Source organism: Vitis riparia, chromosome 11 (assembly GCF_004353265.1).
Source record: "Vitis riparia cultivar Riparia Gloire de Montpellier isolate 1030 chromosome 11, EGFV_Vit.rip_1.0, whole genome shotgun sequence".
Classification (NCBI taxonomy): domain Eukaryota; kingdom Viridiplantae; phylum Streptophyta; class Magnoliopsida; order Vitales; family Vitaceae; genus Vitis; species Vitis riparia.
This window is the reverse complement of record NC_048441.1, coordinates 13,537,358-13,565,178: the sequence shown is the minus strand read 5'-3', so window position 1 is coordinate 13,565,178 and position 27,821 is coordinate 13,537,358. Positions and strand designations below refer to the sequence as shown.

At 34.5% G+C, this 27,821-nt stretch overlaps 2 protein-coding genes and 1 long non-coding RNA gene across 4 annotated transcripts in view; 1 reads left to right on the top strand and 2 right to left on the bottom strand.

Moving 5' to 3' along the window:
- Window positions 1-356: 356 nt before the first annotated feature.
- LOC117924585 (protein SRG1-like) lies at window positions 357-14,260 on the bottom strand. 2 transcript variants are annotated; one of them, XM_034843246.1, is made up of 5 exons: window positions 13,977-14,260; window positions 13,239-13,486; window positions 13,031-13,160; window positions 1,342-1,539; window positions 357-880 (listed from the first exon to the last, which is right to left on the bottom strand). In XM_034843246.1, the coding sequence occupies exons 1-5, from the start codon at window positions 14,235-14,237 to the stop codon at window positions 644-646; spliced, it is 1,074 nt and encodes a 357-aa protein (XP_034699137.1). In that variant the 5' UTR covers window positions 14,238-14,260; the 3' UTR covers window positions 357-643. The 2 variants fall into 2 exon arrangements, with proteins under 2 accessions (XP_034699137.1, XP_034699138.1); XM_034843247.1 differs by lacking the exons at window positions 13,031-13,160; window positions 13,239-13,486; window positions 13,977-14,260 and adding exons at window positions 1,748-1,995; window positions 2,189-2,522 and having other exon boundaries at window positions 1,342-1,669.
- LOC117924586 lies at window positions 12,316-13,024 on the bottom strand. Its single transcript, XR_004652817.1, has 2 exons — window positions 12,829-13,024; window positions 12,316-12,712 (listed from the first exon to the last, which is right to left on the bottom strand). It is a non-coding gene; the product is annotated as an uncharacterized LOC117924586 (long non-coding RNA).
- Window positions 14,261-17,877: 3,617 nt separating the features above from the next.
- Window positions 17,878-27,821, top strand: part of LOC117925156 (probable anion transporter 6, chloroplastic) — a 47,434-nt gene continuing 37,490 nt past the window's right edge. Inside the window, exons 1-4 of the mRNA XM_034844055.1 lie at window positions 17,878-18,343; window positions 21,191-21,336; window positions 26,914-27,013; window positions 27,285-27,337. Coding sequence (XP_034699946.1) covers window positions 17,981-18,343; window positions 21,191-21,336; window positions 26,914-27,013; window positions 27,285-27,337 — 662 coding nt within the window. The 5' untranslated portion in view covers window positions 17,878-17,980. The remainder of the gene's footprint in view (window positions 18,344-21,190; window positions 21,337-26,913; window positions 27,014-27,284; window positions 27,338-27,821) is intronic.

Sequence of the window (27,821 nt, the reverse complement as noted above, 5' to 3'; positions counted from 1 at the left end):
CAATCATATAGATAATGTGTTATGGATTTAATAGGTTCTAATGGCTTTAAAATACGTTTATGTAACCAAGAGGAGTCCACTACATATATAATGTCAAACTTTTTTCCTTATCTCATGTGGGATATCACAAGATATACTACATGATCCAACTTTCTAATCTTTTTGTTACCAAACCCTTACCTGGATGGATTGAGCCTCGAATTCACGGGTAGGTCAATGATCCAATTAGCACTTCAAGATTGGCATATTGTTAATTAGATGGTTGATGTATAGTGAAGATCACCTCTGAAAGAATGCTAATATGTGATAACTGTTATTTTCTGATTATCTGTACATGATGCAGTAATGCAGGAACATATGATCATATTAGCCTCCATTGCAGCTTTCTACACAACTAAGAAGGGAAGTTGTTTACAATCATTAGATTGCACAAGCTCACTCTGTGATAATGCCTCAAGATATGTCAATTAGATCCCACTCTATATATATAGATTAAAATACTCTAAGCCTGTTTTGCAGATGAAGATCACATGACTCAATAACATAAGCTCAGAGATTTTAGTTGAACTAGTTCTGAACAAGAAATAGAATTCTCACCCTTTTCTGGAAAAACAGAGGATATGAAGACAATGAGAATTGAGACTCATATTTTTGCTGATTCAAGTGGTACCACCCCTTTTTGAAAGCACTCAAAGTTGAAAGAAGCATAATTTTTCACGTCTCTATATAATCTTGGCCTTTTCTCATCTATCAAGCCCTCCACCGGTCCAATTTCCTTCTCTGGCTCAGGTTCATTAAACATAGCTACTGATATCCTCATCCTTTCTGAGTTTGTCACAACCCTGTGTATGGGGCTCTTGAATATTCCATTACTCATTATCTGCATAAATTCATAAAAAAACCAATTACAAAGCTCAGTTGTCCATTGCTTTCTTCTAAGCTAGGCATGCTATGCTGATTAATTCACTGAAGGAAAAATTTGTTTTATGTCTCTAATAACCCACAGAAATGCAGAATTGCAAGTAGCCTATTATGGCCAGCATGTAACTGCAACCCCTCAACAAGGAGGTGGGAGGCAGCCTAAGATCCTAGTACCAGGTTTTCATTTTGGAGACAAATTAGGAGTACAGATGGGTTTGAAGGAAATCTGGGATTCGACTACAGTATATTTCTGAAATCTCAAGGTGAATCAAAGAATATTCCTAGTTTCTGTCTTGTTTTTTTTTTTCTCTCTTTTTTTTTTTTTCACTAGTTGCCATGTTAGCTAAACAAGGCCAAGCAAATCCTTCTCAGGTGGAATAGTGTTTTGGGGCCATGCCAAATAGACAGAGATATATATACCTGCATCTGATCCCCAAGGTTGACAACAAGAGCGTGGGGAATTACAGGAACCTTAAACCATTTATCATCTTTGAAAACTTGAAGACCTTCTACTTCTTTGTCTTGCAGAAGGACAGTGATTCCTGATCTATCTGAATGAGGTTTAACACCAAGAACCAGATCAGGCCTCGGACAACTCAGATAGAAATTAAACCTTGTCTGCATCACTGCTCGCTCTCCAAATTGACTTGAGAAGCTATTCTCTTCCAGATTCAGTGACTTTGCCATGGCCTTCAAGAGAACATCCATTATAATCTTTACCTTTGTGCCATATTCATCTAAGACCTCTCTGCAAGAAAAATAAACCAAAGTTCATGATCAATATAAGAGAAAAGCTTTCCTCATTCAACATTGTTCATAAAAGTACCTAAACTCAGTTGGGTTCTCCGGCCAAAGTCGAAGCTTTCTTTGATCCACTGGTTGTAGCCTGAGAAACAAGCGATATGACCAGTCGAGCACTTGATTCTCTGAAAGAATAGGGTCATTCCCATAACCTTCGATACCATCAGTTGCCCTAGAGTACTTTTCTTTCTCTTCCACCGGAAGTGCAAAGAATTGCTTTCCAACTTCCCGTACTTTATCCAGAAATGAACTTGAAAGTCCATGGCCTACCGCCTGATACTCAGAAGAAAATTCCAAGTAATTTGTAAGTGCTCGGGAAAATGAAAGACAGGCATGACAAGGAATTAATACACCCAGTTGCTAAGAAAAAATTCTACCAATCTGAGTGTTTGAATAATTCCAGTAAGTGTCGCCCTATAAAATATATATTTTCTTATGAAGTTTTCGAGTATGCAGAAACCAAAACCTGAAAGCAGCCCCATGAAGTGAGAGTTGATTTAAGTTTCTGTAGCTCTTCTTCTCCTCCTTTAGAAGATAGCGACGAAGAGGAGAGGAGACTGATGTCGATGATGGGAATTGGATCCGATGGCAGAAACGAATCCATAGGCTGGATACTGTTTTCTTTAAGGAAGTATTGTGGGGGTGGCTCATTCCCATTCACAGACATTTCTTGAACACTCTGGGCAAGTGGTGGTACGACGGTGGCAACTGGACTTCCGGCCATGTTTAAGGTATGCTGCGGGATACCCAAGAGATGATAAACGCAATAATAAATGGAGGGTTGTTCTTTGTACCCACCGTTTATTTTGGGGCTACTACCCACTGACTCCAATAATAATAATAAAATGACATGTGCAAAGTGCAGGCCATTACCAAATTTGAAAAAACTTATCAAATTGGGAAAGATGACTTGTTGCTGGGAAATAATCATATGCATCTCGTATATATCTAAATATTACAACCTTTTTTATAATTTATTATTAAATATAAAATATAATTCATTATTTAATGAACTATCTAACATTTATTTAAAAAAAGAAAATCCTACCGAGTACCCTTATACTTTCATTATTCAAATATACAAAAAGAGTACTAATTTAATATGAAAATTAGTTCAACCATAGTATTAAAAAATACGTGAGATGTGTTTTGATAAATCAAATTTGAATATCAAGTTCAAAACTTTTTTAGGAAGAAAAAAAAAAATTTGTTTTCTATGAAGAAAATCAAGGATTTCAAGTAATTATGAGTGTCAAAGGTAATATTTGATATTTTTTATTTAAATATGAATTCTGTAGGCAAAAATGTTATATTAAATAACAAATATGTAATGATTTATAAAATTTAGATTTTATAATTTTTTTACGAGTTTATTATTAATCAAATTAAGATAATTTATTCTTATCTTATCAAATTGCTATTAATATTTTTATATCATTTTTTTGTGTGTGAATTGATAGATTAAATTAGAAGATGAAGTTTTATATGTATTGAAGAAGGAAAACTAGAGTTTTTGTTTCTTGAGAAGATATTATATGAAGGATTTCAAGTGATTTCAAGTGTTAAAAGGTAACATTTGATATGTTTATTTTATTTAAATATAAATTTTGTAGGTAACAATGTCATGTTAAATAGCATTTAAGTATGTAATGATTTATGAGTTATTATTAATCAAATTGAGACAATTTAGTCATTTGTTATGAATTTGTCATCAATATTTTTATATTATTATTATTATTATTTCGTGTATTCATAGATTAAATTTAAAGATGAAGTTTTATATATCTTGAAGAAGGAAAATAAGAATTTTTGTTTCTTGGGAAGATATTATTTGAAGGATTACAAGTGTTAAAGGTAAAAGTTGATTCTTTCTTTTTTTATTTAAATATAAATTTTGTAGGTAGAAATGTTGTGTTAAAAAGCGTTTGAAGATTTAGATTTTAGAACAATGTTCATTATTAATGAAATTAAGATAATTTAGTCATTTGTGATCAAATTGTTTTTAATATGTGGGAGGAGATATGAACAATGTGTGAGAGAGTATGAACAGTGTGAAAAAAAGTACAAACAATATAAGAAAGCGTGCACACAATGTATGAGAAAGTATAAATAATGTGAGGAGTACAAAAAATATGAAAAATGGTACAAATAATGTAAAAAGGGGTATGAACAATATGAAAGAGGGTATAAACACTGTAAGACAAGGTACAAACAATGTGAGAAAGAATACAAACAATATGAGAGTGAATACAAACAATATGAGAGGGGGTACGAACAATGTGAGAGGGGATATGAACAATGTGAGATAAGGTATAAACAATGTGAGACAAAGTACGAATAATGTGAGAGATGACACAAACAATGTGAAAGATAACACGAACAATGTAAGAAAATGTACGAACAATGTGAGATGAGGTATGAACAATGTGAGAGGATATACGAACAATGTGAGAGGATATACGAACAATGTGAAAGAGAGTACAAACAATGTGAGAGACAATACGAACAATGTAAAATGAAATACGAACAGTGTGAGAGATGATACAAATAATGTGAGAAAGAGTGCGAACAATGTGAGAAATGGTACAAACAATGTAAAAGAGAGTACAAATAATGTGAAAAGAGTTATGAACAGTATGAGAAATGTTACGAACAATGCAAGATGGGGTACAAACAATATAAGGCAGAGTACAAATATTATGAGAAATGGTACAAACATTGTGAGAGATGGTACGAACATTATAAAAAATGGTACGAAACATTGTGAGAGATGGTACAAACATTGTGAAAGAGAGTTGAATATTGTGAGATGGGGTATAAATATTGTGAGAAATGGTACAACATTGTGCGAGATGATAAAAAAACATTGTGAAAGAGGGTACAACATTATGAGAGATGGTATAAACATTGTGAGAAAAGGTACCAACAATGTAAGAGGGGTACCAACCAGAGAAAAAGTCATTGTAACTTTTGTAGTACTTCATGTATCGCCCTCAGGGACTAACTTATGGAATTTGTTGATACTAGAATAAATGAATCACTTTTATTTAAATCCTAAAGGGAAAAACAATATGTAAAGTAATTTTTATGAAGTGAAACTATGTAAAATAAACTAAATTAATAACAAAATGAATATTGAATTTGAATTCAATTGATTTAAGTCTAGGGTTTTCCACAATCCAACTTAAGGTATAGAACAAAGAGAACAAAGGTTCCTTAAGTAGAGTGATCTTAGGGTTTTGGGATTTTTGACTACTTAGGATCAACTTGAGGTCTATAACTCATTATTGCATCTGAAACCTAATTTTTCATTTTAAAAACAAATTCATAAAACTATCAAATGAATGAAATTGATTACTAGTTTAAGGTTTAACTTTTTAACTCTTCCTACTTCTTATAGCTTTATTTTGGTACAAATAATGATAAGGAAGTCCATGATAACTAATGATCAAGAGTTACCAAGAATCGCTAGTATTGGGTAATAACCTATTGTATTATTTCTTAAACTAACTTACAAGGATAGTATAAAAAAATTGATAAATTGTAACCCAACCAATAATTAATCTCATTATTATAATAATTTACTCATTGTTTTTATAACCATAGGTTTTCATGCTTCAAGTCCTAAGTTGGCCTTTTAGCTTCTCATGGGGATGATGTCACATTCACAATTCATAATAGAGTAAAAATATATAACTTGAATAAAAAGAAACTAAAAACAATGTATTTAATGAAGAAGAGAAGAAACAAATTGAAGTTCTCGTCTTGCTTCCCACAAAATGTCAAACTCCCAAAATATCTCCTTAACCTTAAAACTAAGAGAACTTATATAGTAACTTAAATGACCTAACATGTGGCACACTCTCATTGACCACTTATTGCAAAGAAAAGTCATAAATAACTTAAGAAACTCCAAAAATTATGAGTTCTAAATAAGTATAATGCATTTTGAATTAGATGGAGGCATTTGGTACTCATTTTGACATGTTTCAGAGCTCAAAATTGATTGCCAGTGGCTAAATTCGAAATATGGGTGAGTTCCAAATCAATTTCAAACTCATAAGTGGGAGCAAAATGAACCCATTTGGAATCAACAAGGTAAGTTCGAAATTCACAGTGAATTTCAAACTTACCTACTGTCCATGCATAAACTCCATGTTTTCGGGTTCAAAATACGTGTCTCTTGCTCAAAACAGGTAGGGAGATTCGAACTTAGCATTTTTTAAAAGTTTCCTTGAATTCCTATGAGTTTTAAATGACCAAAAACCATTTCGAATTCAAGTTGTCAATTTCGAACTCAGTTTTCCTCTCTAACTAGTTTTCTTCAAATGTACATAATTTCCTTGTTTCAACTCCGATTTGCACACCATTTGAAGTTTGGATTCCTGACTTCCTAAGCTTCGAAACAATATATAGTTTGCTCAAAATAGACTTCAAAAGTTAATTCAAATTTCACTTCAAATTCAAAGTATATATTAGTACTAGATTTTAAGTTCTAAATTTCCATACAAACTTGATGAATTTTCCTTCATGCCTCATTTCACATGTTTGTATGCCTTCTTTCTTACTTCATAATGGTCATTCCTCATCTCTTAAACTCATGATATCCTCATCTTGTCTTTCCTCATATTCCATGAGTCTTGACTCACTCATTTTCTCATTTAACCCCTTCTTGATCTTTCAAAATCTAAAGTGACTTAAGTTACAACTTTTTATTATCTTGAACCTTAGATATATCTCTAAAATTCAAGTTAAACTCATGGGTAGGGCCTTAGTATCGATTTGTGTCAAGTTAGATGATTTGAGTGTTTTAAGGTGCATAAATCATATCGAATATGTGCCATTAGAACACATATTTTGGTTCCAATCATGAACTCTATAGTTTTTTATATATTTGTAACTTTAGTGTAAAATCTTTAGGGAAACCTAACTAAATGAACTGTTTAACATTTTAAAAACCTTTTTAACCATGAATAACACTAATAAAAAATTATTTTTATTTAAAAAGATTTATCATCTAATTTATAAAAATAAAATAAAACTAATTTAGGCACTTAGACGATTTTAAGTACATAAATAAAAAGGTAATGCAATACAAACTTAGTGCAACAAAAATCTAACAAAGAGATTTTGGAAAAATTGACTTGTTATACTATAATGTTAAAGTCCTCTCTTTCTACTTTATTTCCTTTTACCTTGATATTGTTGAGTTTGAGCACTAAAAGTAAGACATGATCTTCTACTTGCTATATTTTTTTTTTATGCATTGACAATGATTTGATCATTAAGCATGTATCACTTGTATTGTATATGACTTGGGTGTATTAGGAATTGTACAAAAGATATAAGTCATGGGTTCCTTACAAGGTGATAAGTTGTTCACAGTTGATTCATGGATTTAGATAATCTAGTAGAGATAGTAGTACACTACCTCCAAATTGAAAGGATGACTTATCTTGACTATCGGGATAAGATTCCCATTGTAAGTGCACTAGTGTATATACCACACATTAGACAAGATTTATGGTGAATTATACATAAGACTATCATATTGCTATGATTCACCAAACTACTATATTGCATGGACTCTCAACCTTGAGAAGATATTGAGCCTCTACTGAAATCAATAGGAGGCTTTGACCAATTGGTGGAGACTTTAAAGTGGTCATATATATTTGTGGATTGGGTTACCATTAATGAATCCTGGTGACAATAAGTATTCTCAATAGAAGTATCATGATATTTCATGAGATTATAATAGTGTGTCTTATTAAGTGATTCAAAGGACATGTGATCATAAAATCTATGGTCGTAGTAATTCCTTTATTGAAATTTGATATATGTTCCTTGAAGTTAGAGTATGTCAGTTGATCACATAATAGGAGGATTTGTAACTCAATGATTGAAGAGGTAATTTCGATGGGTTGATAGTATTACCTTGTTAGATAACATATACCAATTCATAAGGAGTTTGAATGCAATGAATAGTAGGTCACAAACCCAAGCTCTGTTTCGTTATAATTTCATAGGATATTAGAGTGCAATTGACTCTTTTTAGTGGAGTAAGTCAACTTTAGAATTTGATTATGAGAAAGCCAATATTTTCTTATGGATCCTAATGGTCCTCGCTTAAGCTCTTATTTCATGGTGGTACGCTTTAAGGGTATTTTGGATATGTAATTCATAAGTGTGCATAAGAGTGTTTTGGTAAAAAAGTAATGTTGCACTAGATCTTATAAATTGCCTTTTTGGATTGATGAGCTAGGCTAATTAATTAATTAGAATTCATTAAAACTAATTAATTAATTAGGACCTAAGTGAGATGTATTAGGTGACCTAAGTCCAATTTAGGCTAAAGTTACTTAAGCCCATATGAGCCCTATATAAACCCTTTAAGGTTTAGGCTTTTGCCACTTTTACCATTGTTTTTTCTAGATAGAGGGATAGAGAAATCCTAGCCATTTTTTTAGAAAGAGAAAAAGAGAAAAACTTATCATTCTCTCATGTCAAGACTCATGGAGAGAGAGATCAGGTGGAAGATTGTTGGGTAGACGAGTTCTACAACAACCACTGTGATTTTAGAGTTTACATGAGATGGAAATCGATCTAGGAATATCCTGATTACAAATTTGAGTTTTTCTTTTTTAGATCTATGTTTTATATTGGTTTTTAATGTTATATGTTTCCACCACAATAGATTTAGAGAACCTTAAGGATAGTTGCATACATCCTATAAGATATAGGGTCAGAAAACAGAGCAATATGAGATTCCTAATAGATATATCTTCTTGATTGGCTCTTTAGAAATCTTCTTCCTAATCACACTTAGAATAAAATTATTAGTTTCAAACTTTATTTTGTAATCGTCAAAATGGAGATTAACTAAAACTGGTCTAACATCATGTGATTTCATATGGTGATACTAAATAAATTGTTTATTTATGTGGATCTTATGCATGTTAAAAAAAAAATTATCATATTATCTTTATATTTTATTTCAATGTTTATTTTATTTTTAATTTTTTTTGAGTTAAAACCACAATATGCTATTTTATGTCAACGACTATTAGTGTGTTTGACAGTATTTCTACTCGATGTATTTTTTAGTGGAAGTGTTTTTAGGAGATCACCTATCAAGTACTCTCCAAAAAAACACTACAAGTGATTTTTTAGATTTTTAAAAGTATTTCCTAAATTTTGCTAAACATCAATTTTTTTTTTTCAAAACACTTTTTAAGTTAAAAGTGTTTTCTATAATTACTTCCAAATGGACTCTATGTTTCTAACATTTTGCTTTTTTTTTTTTCTTGTGATTTTAACTTTTTGATTAATTAAAATTTTTAATTTTTCTTTATATAAAATAAAAGATAAACATATTTTTTTTAAAAAATTATATATAATATTTTATATTAATTTTCTCTTAATTTTACTAGCCACTATATTTTTTTTTATTTTATTTCAATACTAAGTTTTAACTTATTATAATTTTTTTTTTTTATCAATGGTCATGTTTTTAATATTTTGAAAAGAAATATGAAATTAAGAAAATGGTTGTATGATGAATGAAAAAAAAAATTAAAATTTAAAATATCATAAACATAAAAAAATAAAAATAAATAACCAAAGATATTTTTATTTTATTTATATATGATAAGATCCACAAAATAAATAAATATTCAATTATTAATACATCAAATATCTAACTAACGTAAATCTTGTATCCTAAACTTTAAAACATGAAAAAATTTTCTTATGTAAATCTGAATAGAGTTTTTACTAGAAGAAATGTTTTCCCGACTCCCATATTAAACTTTTTTAAACATAAATTATGGGGGTAAATTTAGCTAAATAAGTATAAAAAGCTTTTATTGAATTTAAAAAAGGGCTTTTTTACTCACCAGAGATGGATGCAAACACGGCTTTTATGGAAAATAGGCCACTTTGCAGCCAAACTTGATTTTAGCTCATTTTCATACAGTGGACAATTCTTAATGGTAGAAGTAGATGAAAAACATGAACAAAACAAGAGTAGATGCCTTGGACATTTTCAATAGGAGAGCACTTCCTTGAAGACTTGCATGTCTCGCCTACATAGGGACGTGTGATGGAGACTATTACCAGATGTGTTTGATTGCTTAGACAGATGGAGAAACCAGGATGCTTACCTTGCGTGTTGACACCACATTTCCATTTCCGGATATGTATCGCAGGACCTACTCGATATGTTCGGAAAAATTCCACCCGTATGCACCACTATACACCTAGTTAAGTTCTATGGGTTTTGAGACCATGAAAAAGTTAAGCATGCTTAGATTTATATCAATACCACTTGACAAGAAAAGTTTGTAATTATAGTGGTTCATATGTAATCGTGTAGATATCATCCACTTTAGACTCAAATAAGTATTTATGACTTTAAAACACATCTATATGGTTAAGAGGAGTTCATATTTTTATAATACTAGAAACTTTTTCTTCTATCTAATGTGTGACATCATATATGTAGAGCAGACAATATCTACATGATTGAGTGCGGATCATTACAGTGATAGTAGATACATTCTGTGTCTTGATGTGAGCAACACTGTAATATAGATTTATTCTTATTTGATCTCCCTCTTAGATGAGCCCTTTCATTTTTCTATTTTGACTACCATTCAATCATCTTCTTAAGATTATCCATTGAGAGCTAGTTTTTACTTTTATCATAAACTAACAAGGCTCTAGTAATCAATTGAACTCGTATTTTATTTTATTTTTAATTTTTTTTTCATGCAACAAGCCGAAAAGAAGCCAACAAATGAATCATTGTCTTCTTTTTGGAGAATTGCCTTGAATAATAACAATTATGAATTGATTGAATGCATTCAAATATTATAGTGAATATGATTCTAATATCAATAGACAATATAGCTCCTTCATAATAGACAATATAGCTCCTTCATATATGACTTATTTGATGAGTTCTTTCCCATTTCTGATGGATCCAAACCATCTTAGGTATCCTTAGTTGTTGCTTCATTTTTTAAGTTTACCTCATCAAAGAGATTTACATGGATGATATTCCTATCCTTGTCATTCTTTTCATTAAACAACTATTATATCATACATTGGAACTTCTCCAACTCATCCTATAATGCATTTAGGACCAAATTGTTTCAAATTTGATACCATGTATTGTTTAAATGGAAGCTTTAATACAAATCAAGGTTGCAACTCAGGTGGGCTTGGCATGAACCAATCTGAACTCAATTTGATCTTTTTATAGACTTAAATAATGATTTTTAACTCTTAGTTTGTTGTGGGTAGGGTTTGTTTGTTTGTTTGTTTTTCAATTCAAATTTAATTCAAGTTAGTCTTAGGCCAAAGTTTAAGCAACATTAGTGTAACCTAAACACGATTTAATATTTTTATAATATTTATAATTTAAATTATTTCATATGGTAACAATATTAATAATTGATTTTGCTAGAGAGATACATAACTTCTTTTTTTTTTAATGTTATCCTTAAGTGTTGTGTTATTTACTATTTAAATTTTAATATAAAAAGATAGAAAAAAAGTAAACAGACAAAAAAAAAAAAAAATTGTGGATGTGTTCAACCGAATCTAAACCTTATCCAATTAGCCTAAATTTAACATATACAACTTGATCAAGCTAATTAAGTGTAACCCACCTATTATTTGTCAAACCTAAGTTTAACTCAAATGTAAGAAAATGACATTGAGTTGGGGTTTGAATTGAGCACATTGAGTTAAAAGGTTGGGTTGTATTGAGTTTGAGGTTGACTATTTTTTAATTTAGATTGGATTTAGATTGAATATAAACTCAAAACATCTATTCCATTGAGTTGCAATTCTACAACAAACTCACACAAAAATGATATGAAATTTTAATATGATTCGACCAATTAATCAAACTTATATTTATGAATGCAAGAATAGCAAATCACACAAACTTATATTTAATATGGTGAATCATTTTGCCGTTCAAACCAAATCTAAGTCGAGGTATCTAAAGGTAATAAAAACTTATTTCATTTTAGTTAAAAAAAAATTAAAACTGTTTAATTCCATTGTGCAATAAGAAAAAAGAAAAAAGAAATAAAAGTGCTTAGATAGTGAAGCTGATATATCATGAAAATAAAAAATTATGCTCATTGCAATCACTATATATGCTAAGATAAAAAGTTTTTTTCTTCTCTTTCACACCCATCTTCGTATTTGTTGTTCTTTCAATTTGTCATTCCCTGCAACCGTGAACACTTGTTATAACACCTTTTTTTTTTTAGCTTCGAAAAATGCATAAAAAAAATAAATGTTGCAAGAAACATGCTTCTACACTTCTAGCATCGTTAGAGATGGTTATATGATTATCCATGATATAGGACGAGAAACGTAACTTTCTTGAAAATTTTTGTTATAGATATGTAGAGATTAGAAGAGAAAAAATAAATGAAGAAGAAAAGAGAGATTGAAATGTATTTAACTTTTACGGTATTTTAATTATTTCATTAGGTCATTTCTATAAATTGATCGAGGTGGTTGTAAAAAGAAAGAAATTTGATGGATGTAGAATTTAGAATCCGAGTGTAAGAGAACATACTTTATATTTATAGACTGGATGCCATTTTTTTCAATGAAGAACAAAGCTCCAATGTCACATGCCCAAAGATTGGTTTAACCACTTGCGATCAACAAACAAATTCCCTAATTCATTTCTAGGGCCAAAGGTCATGAAGATGATAAAAACTCATATTTTTGCTGATTCAAGTGGTACCACCCCTTTCTGAAAGCACTCAAAGTTGAAAGCGGCATAATTCTTCACATTTTTATATAATCTTGGCCTTTTCTCGTCTATCAAGCCATCCACCGGTCCAATTTCCTTGTCTGGCGCTGGTTCATTAAACATAGCCACTGATATCCTCATCCTTTCTGAGTTTGTCATAACCCTGTGCATTGGGCTCTTGAATATTCCATTACTCATTATCTGCATAAATTCATGCAAAACCAATTTCAAATTAAGCTCGGTTCCATTAGTACTTATGATTAATTTGATCATAAGTATGAGCATTGATCCCAGATAGATGAAGTTATATATAGTACCTGCATTAATTTGATCCCCAAGGTTGACAACAAAAGCATGAGGAATTACAGAAACTATAAACCATTTATCATTTTTGAAAACTTGAAGACCTTCCACTTCTTTATCTTGCAGAAGGACAGTGATTCCTGATCTATCTGAATGAGGTTTAACACCAAGAACCAGATCAGGTCTTGCACATCTGGGGTAGAAATTAAACCTTGCCTGCATCACTGCTCGCTCTCCAAATTGACTTGAGAAGCTATTCTCTTCCAGATTCAGTGACTTTGCCATGGCCTTAAAGAGAACATCCATTATAATCTTTACCTTTGTGCCATATTCATCTAAGACCTCTCTGCCAGAAAAATAAGCCAAAGTTTATGATCAATATAAGGGAAAAACTTCCCTCATTCAAAATTAAGGATAAAAGTACCTAAACTCATTTGGGTTCTCCGGCCAAAGTTGAAGCTTTCTTTGATCGACTGGTCGTAGCCTGAGAGACAGGCGATACAACCAGTCAAGCACTTGATTCTCTGAAAGTATTCGGTCATTCCCATAGCCTTCACTGCCATCAACCTCGCGAGAGTACTTCTGTTTCTCTTCCACCGGAAGTGCAAAAAATTGCTTTGCAACTTCCCGGACTTTATCTAGGAATGAACTCGAAATCCCATGGCCTATTGCCTGAGACTCAAAGAAAATTCCAAGTAATTTGTAAGATCTCAGGAAGATGAAAGACAGGCATGACAAAGGATTAAGGTTCAATAAAAAAAAGCACCAATTTGACTAATTTCTTTATATCAAAATTAATACATGCCATTCCCCATTTAATTATAAACATCAAACTGATGAGAAGGGTTTGGATTATGAGATGAGGTGATAATCTCCATCTCTAACTGATCTGATGATCAATTCCATTCCACCATTATCGGTGGAAGAAGAGGTCTTTGAGCCTCTGACCTGAAATCATCCTCTTTAGGCATGATTCGGTACACACGACTCATATGCGCCTGAGGTCACACAACCTCTTGCGCCCACGCAGCAAGGAACAATTGCTAATATGCAACATGAATTACTAGGCTAAGTAAACAGATAATCCATTCTTGGCAAGTAACTGGAGACCTAAAAATTATATACTTTCATAGAAAGTTTTCTAGTATGTAGAAACCAGAACCTGAAAGCAGCCCCATGAAGTGAGAGCTGATTTAAGTTTCTCTAGCTCATCTTCTCCTTCTTTAGAAGATAGAGATGAAGAGGAGGAGAAGAGACTAATATCAATTATGGGGATTGGATCTGATGGGAGAAATGAATCCATAGGCTTGATACTGTTCTCTTTAAGGAAGTACTGCGGGGGTGGCTCAGTCCCATTCATGGACATTTCTTGCAAGCTCTTTGCAAGTGATCCGACATCGGTGGCACCTAGACTTCTGGCCATGTTGCGCCTTGGCAAGAGATCTGAGGGATGATACTCAAAACATACATGGCGATCTATATATGCATTATCATATATTGTGTCCACAGGCGTTTGATGAGGAGGAGGAGAAGAGGGCCTTGATGTTAGTGCAATATTATCATATTATCAGATCTGTTTAGTTGCTTAGACAAATGAATAAACTGAGATACTTAATAGGTTGTTACCATATTTTCAGATGTGTAATGCCTTGTTTAATCACCATTTACAGGAAGTGATTTAATTTTTTTAGCATTCAATTAATCATCACTTTTATCTAATAATATGATACATTAATGTGGTTTAAGTAGCAAGAACAAAGAGCCTTATTTTCTTTCAAAGATAGACACCAAAAATTTTGTAAAAATTATACTTGCATTCATGTGCAGCAGCTTGGACCTTGTTTTGTAGGTTATGAACTTGTGAAAAATACTTGAAGCATACATGTCAACAGCAGTAACTTAATTTATGGCAGTTCTTCATTTCCACCCCTTTGGCACTAATTTCATTCTCTTGTGCTTACAACCTTGGGCATTATTTATAGTTTCTTTTAGCTTGTGGTGCTCATGGCCATCGATCTTCCCTATTATATACAGTTTCTTTACTTTCTCGTGCTCCACACTATATATATAAATATCATGATTTATGGGAATGGTTATGCATGTACGTTTCCCAATGAATTTTATATACAGGGGCTTGACTTTCTATACAATGAAAATAAAGATTATTACATTTTACAGCCACGTAATTCTAGTATTCATGAGCATGATTGATACAAATGAAGGGATACATGAAATTTGATTGCACGATTCTAATCCAGTCTGACCTATGAACACGAGGTTTGTGTTCTTGAGAATATGAGGTTCCATCGTCTTATGAAAACACAGGTTTATCCTCTGAGAAACACGAATCATCGAATGGAATCCTTTAGAAGATGGATGTTGTTGATCATTAGGCGTGTAACAAGTGGCATGGAAAAGTCTTATACATTAGGTTAACCGTAATGCTATGGATTTTTTTAGATGCACAGTATTTGACGTGATCTATGGAATCAGGAAGCAAAAGCTTGGTTGAAGCAATGACATCTCAAAAGAACGATCGATCAATGTTCTAAGATTGAGAAGAAATTAGGTGAGCAGCAAGGACATAAAAAACGAATTGAAGTACTCTTTTTAGCTTTTGAAAATCCTACAGCAAGAGAACGAGATTCCAAGGATGATAGCCACCACCAGGACCTCACAATACACATTGATTCCCATCCAGTCTGTTGATCCGCAACCTTCTCTCCAGCCTGCTGCGTCCATTCGGAAACATAAGAGAACAACCGGACAAAATAGTGACCCCAAATAGATATACAAATGGGAGGAACTAGTCCTACAATTGTTAAGGAAAGGAGAATGATACGGGCATATTGAAGTCAAATCTTACAAGTTTAAGTTTTTAGGAAAATTGATCATTCAATGTAGTATCAAAATTTGGTTTGAAGAGAGGTCTCGTGTTCGAGCCGCCTTTCCACAATTTGCATTTCCTCCATTTATTTTGTTGGATATGAATTCAAATTTTGTTCATCTCTCCGCATGCGGGTATGGGCCGCATGTAAGAGAAAGTGTTAAGAAATATGATATGCATATTAAAATCAAATCCTACAAACTTAAACTTTTAGAAAATTTGATCATTAAACAACAATTGGGTGATTCAAGTTCAAATTCTAGCATGGAGCATGCTAACAATGGCTCCTCATGAACCTTATTTGTGTTTCTAAAGGCAAGCCTACTCATAGACTTGAATGAGAAAACTAAACACACGATATGACATTCCAAATACTAGACAACAAAGGCACAATTGCAACAACATTCGCTTTGTGAATTATGTTGTAAGAGCTAGGCTTATGACACTTTGTGATGCCTAAATTTAACATGTACAACGATGGTAAGGATCCCTTTGACCACTTCGTAGGCTTTAAGTAGGTAATGACTCATGAAAGTGGAAATGTCTCTTTGTTATGTAAAAGTATTATTATGATAGAGTCTTTAAAAGTATGACATGATATAACAAATTTGGAATTTATTATTTATTTAGTCATATTTTGGTTGCACTTTTATCTATCATTGTTTCATGCATTATATTTTATGAGTGTTTAATTTTGTATATCTTATATTATACATGACTTGGTGCATTAAGAGTTGTACGGAAAGTCCAAGTCATGACTTCCTTGCAAATAGATGATTTATTCACAATCAGTTCATGAACTTAGACAATCTATTTAAGGATGTAATTCACTACCTCTTAATTAGAAGAATGACTAGTCTTAACCATTGTAATGAGATTCCTATAATGAGTGTACTAATGTATATGATTATATATTAGATAAAATCTATATATGTTTATTCATTTTTATAGTCATTATATATATATATAAGTTTCAAATTATTTTTAAAAATTATTAAATATTTTTACTTCTTTTTTAAAAATTGTTTCTTAAGAACAATAATTAAATAATGGTATAAATTTTTAAAACAATTTCTTTTTTTAAATCACATACCAAAATGGTTTTTTTCTTTTAACTATGCACAATGTCAGAGTTTTTTTTTTTAAATGAAAATAAATATTTTAATATTGAAATAAAAACAAATAATCATTCTAACTTTACATTTCTAAATACATTCAAACATAAAAAGTGAAATTACCAAATTTATTCCTATTTAAGGAGAAATAAGAATAAAAAGAAAATTTTTATCCCCATATCTTATTTCCATAGGTTTTAATTTGGGAAATATTGACTACTTTAGGTTTCCATACAATTTAATATGTTTTTCTTTCGTAAAATATGAAACCTTTCTCTTGAATGGTTGGACATCTATCATCTTTACGGATGGTTCTCGAAAACCTTTTTTTATTTATTAGAATACAATATTCTTTTTAATTTCAAAAACAGCTTTGATAAATTCTTTTTTTGAAAATTTGATTTGAGAGCACGTTGTGTTTTAGAACAAATTTGAGATGTTCTTATAAAGTATTTTTTGTGAGAAATAATTTAAAATGCACATTATGAAGAATAAGCGAAGAAAATATATTTGAGTTTGAGACATAATTTTATTCTTAAAAATAATAATTTTTTTTAAAAACTATTTCTTGAAAATTGTTTTAGAAAACATAATAAAGCACGCCTTTAACATCTTTTAAAAAGCATTCTTCTAGGGTTTTACATTTTTTATTCTTTAGGCAAGTTTTATTATAAATATAATTTTAAATATAAAATTTATCTTTTAGATAATTAAGTTTATTTTTTAAAGAATTGTTGAACACACTTATTTAACAAAATTACCCTAAAAACTCTTTTTTTTTTAAATTATAAATAAAATAAATTTATAAGAATACTAACGGTGAAATTTAAAATCGATGATAATAATAATAATAATGTATTTACACCAAAATTGTTGAGTGGAATTAACCCTTAAATATTATTATTAGGTTTTAGAAGCCTTGCTCATTCTACGCAACAGCCTAACGACCACATGACCAAAATTTACGGGTCCCACCCACCAAACCAAATATTCCGAGAGATATCCTCACATTGGGAGCCACAAACCAGCTCCTCCGTGGCCACCTCATGGCCTTGCAACCATGCTTAATCCCATCGGTCCATCTCATGCCCTTTCTACTCCTCTCTACGCAACTCTGATTTCTCACAGGCCTAAACACAAACAACTTCTAACTCAATCGCAACCATGGCAAAATTCGCATTCACTACTGAAAATATTTGTTGTTTTCCTCGCCATACCAACTCACTCTTCAACAATACTTCCCTCAAACACCGTCAGCTTCTTATATTCTCATCCAAACAGCGCTCTCAACTAAGAGTTTTCTCCGCGATCAGAGGAAAAGAAAGCGTTACAGAAACCGAGAGTGTGATTACGGGTCTTCGGGTGGATGAATTGGACAATTCGGCTTCAGCGTCGGATGCTGAGGGTCAAGAGGAGGGTGGGGAAGTGGGTTTTGATTGGAATTGGCCGCCCTGGAAAAATCTTCCTCAAAGATATAAACTCATTGGCACAACTTCCTTGGCTTTTGTTGTTTGTAATATGGATAAGGTAGTCTTTTTCTTCTTGGGTATTTCTTGGTATACTTTATCATCAAGTGAAATGATATTCTTGCTTATTGAATTGCCATGGGTGATGTGGCTTCGAGGAAATAGAAAAGTTAAAGAATGTTGAAAGCCTCCCTTGATAATCACAGAGGGGTGATGTTATATTTATAAACTCAAAAACAGTACAATGGTTGCAATCTGATTATAATCAGATAATCATTTGAATTTAACTATGGAAAACAAATTTATAATATTTAAGAATTGTCAACTTATCAACTAATATAAGTGATGAATGCAAGTTTGTTAATTTTATCTTCATTAATTTGAGGTTATACAATATCCTTTAGATGTCTGCAGTGACAGTGAGCTTGTCTTTAAGCATTTGAAACAGTTGAAAATATTTGCGATTTTATCATTGTTAGAGATGTGTCAAACAATAAGATTGCCCTGCAGGACCTTCTCCAAAAGAAAGTGAAAATCAATTTCCACATGCTTCATTCTAGAGTGCATGACCAGATTTGCAGCAAGAAATGTAGCTCCCAAATTATAACACCATAATATAGGAGAAGAGTGTTAAACAATACCAATTTCCTCAAGCAAGGATTGGATCTATGATGGTTCTGCAACTGTGTGATAGTGCTGTATTCCAACCCTATACTAGAATAAGCTATGACTTTTTGCTTGGTTGCCTGCCTAGAAATAAGATTAGGAACAAGATAAATATTATAACCACCCATGGACTTTTTATCATTGGGATTGCTGGTGCAGTTCACATTAGTATAGGTGATAAGAGGCAAAGATGATGCTCTAATGAATCGAAGACCATGATGAATTGTACTTTTATGGTATCGTAATATCCTTTTCACCCTTTTCCAGTGCAGAATAGTTAGATTGTGCATGAATTGGCAAGCTTTGTTGATTGAAAAGGTGATACATGGCCTGGTTAGTGTTAAGTATCGTAATGCGCCAACAGTGAAACAATTAAGTAGTGGGGTTATCGTCGGACCACCATTGTGAATGGAAAGTTGTTTACCAATGACAATTGGGCTTTGACAATGGCTTAGCACCGTCCATGTTTGTTCTAATATGTAAGTCATGATTATACTTCAATTGAGTGAGATGGAGTAGATTATCATGTCGAGATGCTTCCAAGCCTAAAAAATAATGGAGAGCTCCCAAATTCTTAGGCAAAATTCTTGTTAGATACAAAATGAAGGACTGAAGGAGAGACATGATGTCACCTGTGAGAAGGAAGTCATCGACATAAACTAATAAAATCAGAGTATGCTGATTGTGGAGGAAAAGAAACATGGAGTCAGCAGGGGAAGGATTAAATCCATATTTATGTAGAGTGTCCTGCAAACGTTGGAACCAAGTCTGGGGAGCTTGTTTGAGCCCTTATAACGCCTTCTTTAATTTGAAAATATAATTAAGAAACCAAGAGTGAACAAATCGAGGTGGTTGAGCCATATATATGTTCTTCATAAGAAGCCCATTCAAGAAGGCATTGTGCACATCTAATTGGTGGATGTGCCAATTGTGGGAGAGTGCAAATGATGGAACAGTTCAGTTGGTGGCCACTTTGACCACCAGGCTGAATGTTTCAGGGTAATCAACACTTGCAAACTGATGAGATCCCTTCATGATCAAGCGAGCTTTGAATTTGTCCACAGTGCCATTAGTTGTCTGTTTTATACCATAAACCCATCATTTGCAGCTGACAATGTTGGCATTAGAAGGTGGTGGAACAAGACACCAAGTTTGGTTATGCATGAGAGCAGCAAAGTTGGCTTGGTGTCATTCTAGAGATTTGAAAGCTTCTGCAAAGGTGTGTGGTTTGGGAGGTATGGATGGGAGGGGTAAGGGAGGAAGTGTGGAGAGAAAGGGCTTGGACTTAAAAAATGTTGGATTTGGAACATGTTTGCATGGGATGGGCATTTGTGGGTTCTATGGGTTCAGTTGGGGTAGTTTCTATGAGGCCCATCATATCTGAGGTTTGGTCTTGTGATAGAGTGGGCAATGGGTGGGCATGAGGGTGATCATGTGATGGTGGTAAGGTGTGAAAGGAGCTGGCCTGGGATGTGTGAGGATGTAGGTATGGGATTTGTTGAATGCAAGAGATACAGGGAGGTGGGGCTTGTGGCAGTAATGGGAGAAGAACCTGCAGGGGCTGTGATGGCAGGTCTGGTGTGGTGGAAAAGGTATTGTGAAACAATGAGGGTGTTGTATGAAAGGAGATTGGTGGTGATTCGGTATTGGATGTTAGTCAGAGATGACTTTGATACCATGTAAGGAAATAAAAAAGTTCAAGAATGTTGAAAGCCTCCCTTGATAATGACAGAGAAGTGATATCATATTTATAAACTCAAAAGATATACAATGGTTACAATCTGATTATAATTAGATATTTATTTGAATTTAAGTATTGAAAATGAATTGATAATATCTAAGAATTATCAACTTTTTTTTTTTTTTGATAAGTACCTAAGAATTATCAACTTATAAACTAATAAGTGATAAATGCAAGTTTGTTAACTTTTATGTTCATCAGTTTTGGCTTGTACAATCTCCTTTATGGTGGCAACAGCAGTTTTTCAATTAATGTGGTGATAAATATTTATTTATATTTTTAAATCAATGAGACTGAAATTTTTCTTGATCATTGTCCTTGTCATAGCAAAAATGCTTTCAAAATGAATGAAAAGTCATAATCACCTTTTTTTTTTCTTTGAAATGAAAAAAAAAAGTGACTAGTTGTAGGAGTTAGGATAAATTGTTACGCACTGAGTAACTGGGGCTTTCTATTTCACATTGAATTAATGTTTTTTTTTTTGTATTTTTGATTGGGCAGGTGAATCTGAGTGTTGCTATAATTCCAATGTCGCACCAATTTGGGTGGAATTCATCCACTGCTGGATTGGTCCAATCATCTTTCTTTTGGGGATACGCATTAAGTCAATTGCCTGGGGGGTGGCTTGCAAAGATTTTTGGTGGAAGGTTAGCTTTTGATGGCCCAAGCTTTTTATTATTTGTTTTAATTTTACTAGACTCTGTTTGAACTGCTCTCAGATTTGATTGACATTGATCAAGAGAGCTTTTATAAGATAGTGTTCTAAGTTCTCAATGCTTTGTTAGGATACTCATGAAGTAGAGGTGACAATAATGAAGCCTAGGCCAAATTAAGCTTATACGATTTGGTTGAGTTGGAAATGGACAGTTGGTTCATTTTATGAGTTTTGGTTCTAGCAGAAAAACATGATTCACTTGACCAACCATGTAGTACATGCAATTACAATTTGTATGGGGTAGCCAACATATCACCAAAGTGGAAAAAATCGAGAAAATAGGGGTTTGTGTAAAGGACAAAACACTAGAACTAGATTCTAACACTGGTTTTAACCATGAGAAAGAGAAAAAAAAACCTATATTTTTGCATCATGTTTCTTATTGTTCATACATAGTAGACCTTCATTTTACTTACATTGTTATTGCTTTTACTCCCGTTCCTCAACTACCACACACTTGTGCAATAAGAATTGTGTGTTTGTTCCAAAAGCTTATATTATCATGTTTCCTTGTGTTCCTTCGCTATATTCTTAAAATCAAATTTTCAACTCTTGATACTTGATTGATGCAACCAACAAAGCAATCTATTTCAACATTTGGACTCTCCAGCCATGGTCTATTTCACTCAAGTCCCCTTAAATGTAGGGAAATATGAAATTTAATATTTAGGGGTGTTTTGGTTTGGGTTTGGTGTCAAAGCTGGTAGTTGTTGGCTTATGGGTTTTAATAATTCTCATACTTAAGCTAGGATCTATAGTTTTAAAAAAAATGAGCGAGAGAGTGAGAGAACGGGCCAGTGTGAGAGAGGGTGAAAGCGATGGGAGGGAGCGAGGCGAGCGGCGTGTTGCAGAAGGATTAGAGGGAGACTCAAGGGCTGATGCAGAAGGTGATGACTTCGTGGGGGTTAGGAGCAGGGCCAAGAAGGGAAGCTTCGGAGTGGAGTCGAAACGGTTCGATGTAGAGGTAAGGGAAAAGAAAGGCAAGGTGCAAGCCCTGATTGTTGAAAGGAAAGGGGGAGTCTCCTCGTGGATCAGGATGGGACCGAACAGTATTAGGTGCTTTATCGATGGTCTGGAGGCCTGTATTGAGAACGTAGGAACCGGATTTTGGGAAAGGAGGTGGAAGGACAGTGGAAGGTCCTTCCTTATGGTGCGCGACCTAAATAAGGGAGGGCTGTTCATTCGGTTAGGGGTTACAAAGGTGGATAACAAAAGGTACAACATCTATATCCCGAAGGGTAATGGAGATAAGGATGGCTGGGTGCTAATGGTAGAGATGCTTCGCCGTCTGGGATGTAACGTCGGAGATGAGAGCTCTCAGAAAAAGGACACGGCGCTCCTAAGGTCACCAATGGAGAAATCCTATGTGGAAGCTGTGATGCAATCAAAGGAGATGAAGACTGTAACGACAAGGGCGGATCTTTGTAAGAGGGGAATGAGCCGGATCAGGGGGAAATTGGTCCATTGCCTGGTAGGGAGTTGGGACCCTAGTTCAGGGAAAGAGGTAGATATGAGAGGTTGGGGGATGAAATTGGCGAAGTTTTGGAGACTGAAGGGTAGCTTAGGTATTGCGAAATTGGAAAGGGGCAAAGCCCTCTTAGAGTTTGAGGCTCTGGATGAAGCAGAGAAAGCTCTAAGAATTGGGGGTTTCTCATGCGAAGGGGACAAGAATACTGGGTTTTTCCATAAGATGACTAGTGCCCACTGGAGAAATAATTTTTTGGACAGAATAAAAATAAATGGGGTGGAATTGGTGGAGGAGCAGGAGGTGAGGAAGGGGATTGTTAAGGCATTTCAACACCAACTAAGGGAAGAACCAGGGTGGAGAGCCGACATAGAGGGGCTACCTCTTAATAGTCTTGACCACAGTGAAGCTGAAGCTTTGGAGGCCCCCTTTATTGAAGAAGAAATCTTCTCTGCCCTGATGGATATGAATGGCGATAAGGCCCCAGGCCCGGATGGGTTCACTGTGGCCTTTTGGCAAGCTTGTTGGGAGTTCGCTAAGGAGGAGATAGTAGAGCTGTTCAAGGAATTCTACGATCAGAAGTCCTTTGCCAAAAGTTTGAACGCCACGTTTTTGGTCATCATTCCAAAAAAAGGAGGTGCTGAGGACCTTGGGGAGTTCCGGCCTATCAGTTTGCTTGGGGGGCTGTACAAGCTTATGGCCAAGGTTTTGGCCAATAGGCTGAAATTGGTGTTAGATAAGGTGGTCTCGGCTGATCAAAACGCGTTTGTGAGGGGAAGACAAATTCTTAACGCCTCTCTCATAGCCAACGAGGTGGTTGACTATTGGCAGAAGAGGAAAGTTAAGGGGATGGTGTGTAAGTTGGATATTGAGAAAGCCTACGACAGCATCAGTTGGAGCTTCCTTATGAAGGTCTTGAAAAAGATGGGCTTCGGGCCGCGCTGGATGGAGTGGATGTGGTGGTGCTTTTCAACGGCAAAATTTTCTGTCCTTATCAACGGGGTCCTAGAAGGCTTCTTCTCCAGCTCTAAGGGTCTACGTCAAGGAGACCCAATTTCTCCCTATCTCTTTATTTTGGGCATGGAAGTGCTGAGTTCACTTATAAGGCGGGCAGTGCAAGGGAACTTCATCTCTGGTTGTAGGCTGAGAGGTAGCGGGGAAGCGGAGATTATGGTGTCACATCTGCTCTTTGCAGATGACACCATTCTCTTCTGTGAGGCCAACAAGGACCAATTAACGCATCTGGGATGGATTTTGGCGTGGTTCGAAGCGGCATCTGGGCTTAGGATCAATCTGGCCAAGAGTGAGCTGATACCAGTAGGGGAGATTGATAATATGGAGGAAATGGCGGTGGAGTTAGGCTGCAAAATTGGCAGCTTCCCGGTCAAATACTTGGGGCTGCCCCTTGGGGCCCGGCACAAAGCCTTGTCCATGTGGGATGGGGTGGAGGAAAGAATGAGAAGAAGACTTGCCCGGTGGAAAAGACAATACTTGTCTAAGGGCGGGAGAATCACCCTGATTAAGAGCACCCTTGCAAGCATTCCTATTTATCAAATGTCCATCTTTAGAATGCCTAAGTCAGTGGCTAAAAGGCTTGAGAAAATACAAAGAGATTTTTTGTGGGGAGGGGGAAATTCGGGTAGGAAGATTCATTTAATTAAGTGGAAGGTGGTGTGTACTCAAAAGGAGAAGGGGGGCCTTGGTATTAGAAGGTTGGGGTTATTGAACAGGGCCTTATTGGGCAAGTGGATTTGGAGATTTGCCGTTGAGAAGGATGTCTTGTGGAAGAAGGTAATCGGGGTGAAGCATGGGATGGAGGGGTGTGGCTGGAAATCTAAGGAAGCCCGGGGGCCCTTTGGAGTGGGAGTTTGGAAGGAGATCTTAAAGGAGAAGAGCTAGTGCTGGAATAACATGAAGTTCAAGGTGGGGAGGGGGAATAAGATCAGGTTCTGGACTGATCATTGGTGCGGCACCGAAGCGCTGTCCAATGCATTCCCTCTGATTTTTGCCCTGACAGTGTGTCGTAATGATCTGGTGCATGATGTGTGGGACCCAAGGCTGGGCCAAGGAGGGTGGAATATCAGGTTGATTAGAGATTCTAATGATTGGGAGCTGGTGCTAATAGAAGACTTGCTCCTTTTGCTAAGGGACATCAGAGTAAGTCCAGAGGAGGACTGTGTGCTATGGAAAGGCGGGGTTTCTGCTAGTTTTAGGATTCGGGAAGCTTACAATCTGCTGGCAGCCCCTAATTCTTGTGTTTTTCCGGGAAAAAATGTTTGGGTGGATAAGGTCCCAACCAAAGTGGCTTTCTTCGCATGGGAGGCTACTTGGGAAAATTTTTTTACATTGGATAGGCTGCAAATGCGTGGTTGGTTTTTTGTGTGGTTGTGAAGAGGAAAATGTAAATCACATTCTTTTACACTGTACAGTGGCTAGGACCATTTGGGATATCGTCTTTGCCTTATTTGGGGTTCAGTGGGTGTTTCCAGAGAAGGTTAAAGAGGCGTTGTTCTGTTGGCGGGGTTCTTTTGTGGGCAAAAAGAGGAAGAAGATTTGGAAGACCATTCCGTTATGTATATTTTGGACGGTGTGGAAAGAAAGAAATAGGTTAGCCTTTAGAGGGGGTCTCTTGGCTATTCAGACTCTCAAGAAGTCTTTTGTAACTAGTCTGTGGAGTTGGGCTAAGTTGTATAGGGGAGAGGAGTCCTCTTCGCTTATAGGCTTCTTGGAGTGGGTTGCGATCCCATAAGGGCTGGTGAGGTGTGTTTGTTTTTGGCTCTTTGGCCTTGTGGCTGCTTTGTATACTTCCTGTATGCGGTGCGGCCTTTCGGCCTTCTCTAATATATTTTCTGCTGTTGCTTATCAAAAAAAAAAAAAAAATTCTCATACTTACTTAGGTTGCAAATCTTTTCATTATGTAAGTTCTATATTTTAGCAAAGAGTAGGATTTGGCTTCTAGGCTTTATGGCTCTCTATATTAGTAAGACATTAAGACTTACAGAAGTTTCTTATTTGGTTATAGTTTTCTAAATTTGTGTCTTATTGAGAACTTAGTCTTTGTTTGATAGAAGTTTCTTGTTTTCAAATATTGTCTTAATTTGGAGATATTTAGTAATGATTACAAAAGGAAGATTTGTAAAGATTGAATAGGTTAAGAAATGAAACTTTTCTGCAGACTTTGCTCCTAATTAATGGTAAAGTTCATTTACAGATGAGAGTCTCCAAGAAGACCTTTGAGATGTTCTATGGTTTGTCTTTCTTTTTCTTTGCTTTCTTCCTTGTTTATTTTTGCATTACTGGGCTCCCATTTTCACCCTAAAAAACCTTGTTTCAATTTCAACTTTTATTCCTAAATCTGTAACCTTATAATTGTAAACCTTAACCCACATTACCCATTAGCATAATAGGAAAACCCTAACTTTTCCTTGCTGTCCAGAACTTTTTTTTTCCTTTTCCTTTTTCCCCCCTTAAGCCAGCCAATAAACCACCTCAAATATCAAATATCAACATTCTAACCTTTTTTCCACCTTAGATTTTCCGTCCATAAATCCTAAAAACCTGAGCTTTATCCTATAAATGTTTCAGCGTGGGAGCCTTTTAAACATTTTAAGCGTTTTCCTGCATCACAAAATTCCATACGCATAGTGTCACGTGCAACGAGGATCATCTTATCATCAATCAACTAGAAAAAACTGATTTATGTTGCTTAACCTTTTCTGAAGCTGTGCAAAGCTTTATAGGGGGTATCCCCAATATATTGCCAAGCTGAGTCTTGAACCTGGTCTTAACTTGAGGTAATTCAACCTATACAAAGACAAGAATTTTCCTCAACAAATCAAGGGTTATTAACTAAGTACTGTTACCTGAAATAACTCAAGTGGTTGAACAAGAATATTTTAACTGCTACTTAGCTATAAGTTCATTCAGGCTCAGAAATAGTTGTTTCCACATGACATGCTCTAAAAGAAATATGTTTTGTTTTTTGGGCTAAATAGATAGTGTAATGTATGCCACATGCTCACCATTTATCTCTTGCTGGTGCAGAAAAGTTCTTGAGATTGGAGTCTTGACTTGGTCATTGGCTACGGCACTTGTTCCTGTACTTGCTGGATTTATGCCTGGACTTGTCTTGTCAAGGATTTTGGTACACTGGTCTTCCAATTAATTTTCTCCAATTAGGCTAAGCATGTGCTCTACGCTAGAAACTTTTTATAACCTCTCAGGTTACATGCATGAACATTGGATTGCTTTTTCAAAAAGGACCAATTTTATGCCAGATCATAGTTTTTTCTCATGTATACATCTAATGAAACTTTTTTCCCTTTCTGTTACCTATCAAGTTGTTTGTTTTATTTTCAATGTTGAATAAGCATCCCTACCACCTTATTAAGCATTTCTCTTTTCTTCCAAATCAGGTTGGTATAGGAGAAGGTGTCTCCCCATCAGCAGCAACTGACCTTATCGCCAGGCATGTATGGCTTCTAATGTAGTTAGAAGCAAGTCAATATGATGAACTTTTTTTGCCGTTATTTGGATAAGATATCTACGGGATAGGAATTTTTTTTTTTAACATGCTATCCTTGCCATAACATAATAGTCTACTCAAAATAATAGTTTAGTTTTGATGCTATTCCCGGAATTAATTACACGGGTAAACCAGAAAGAATAAAGTTTTCTCCCTTAGCTCTGATACCATGTTGAAAGAGAGAGAGAGAGAGAGAGAGAGAGAAAACCTTCATTCTCATTCATATGATTAACTTCTTACAATTGAGAAATATATATACAAGGCTAGGTTGAACTAACTACCATATATGTGACCTATACTAAGAAAGCAAAGAAAGATTGTACACTAGAAATACATTATATTCAACAGATGCTATATCAAATTTTAATGAATAATTTTTCTGTTTCTGACAAGCTCATTTATTTACCTTTTTGTTTTTTGTTTAATT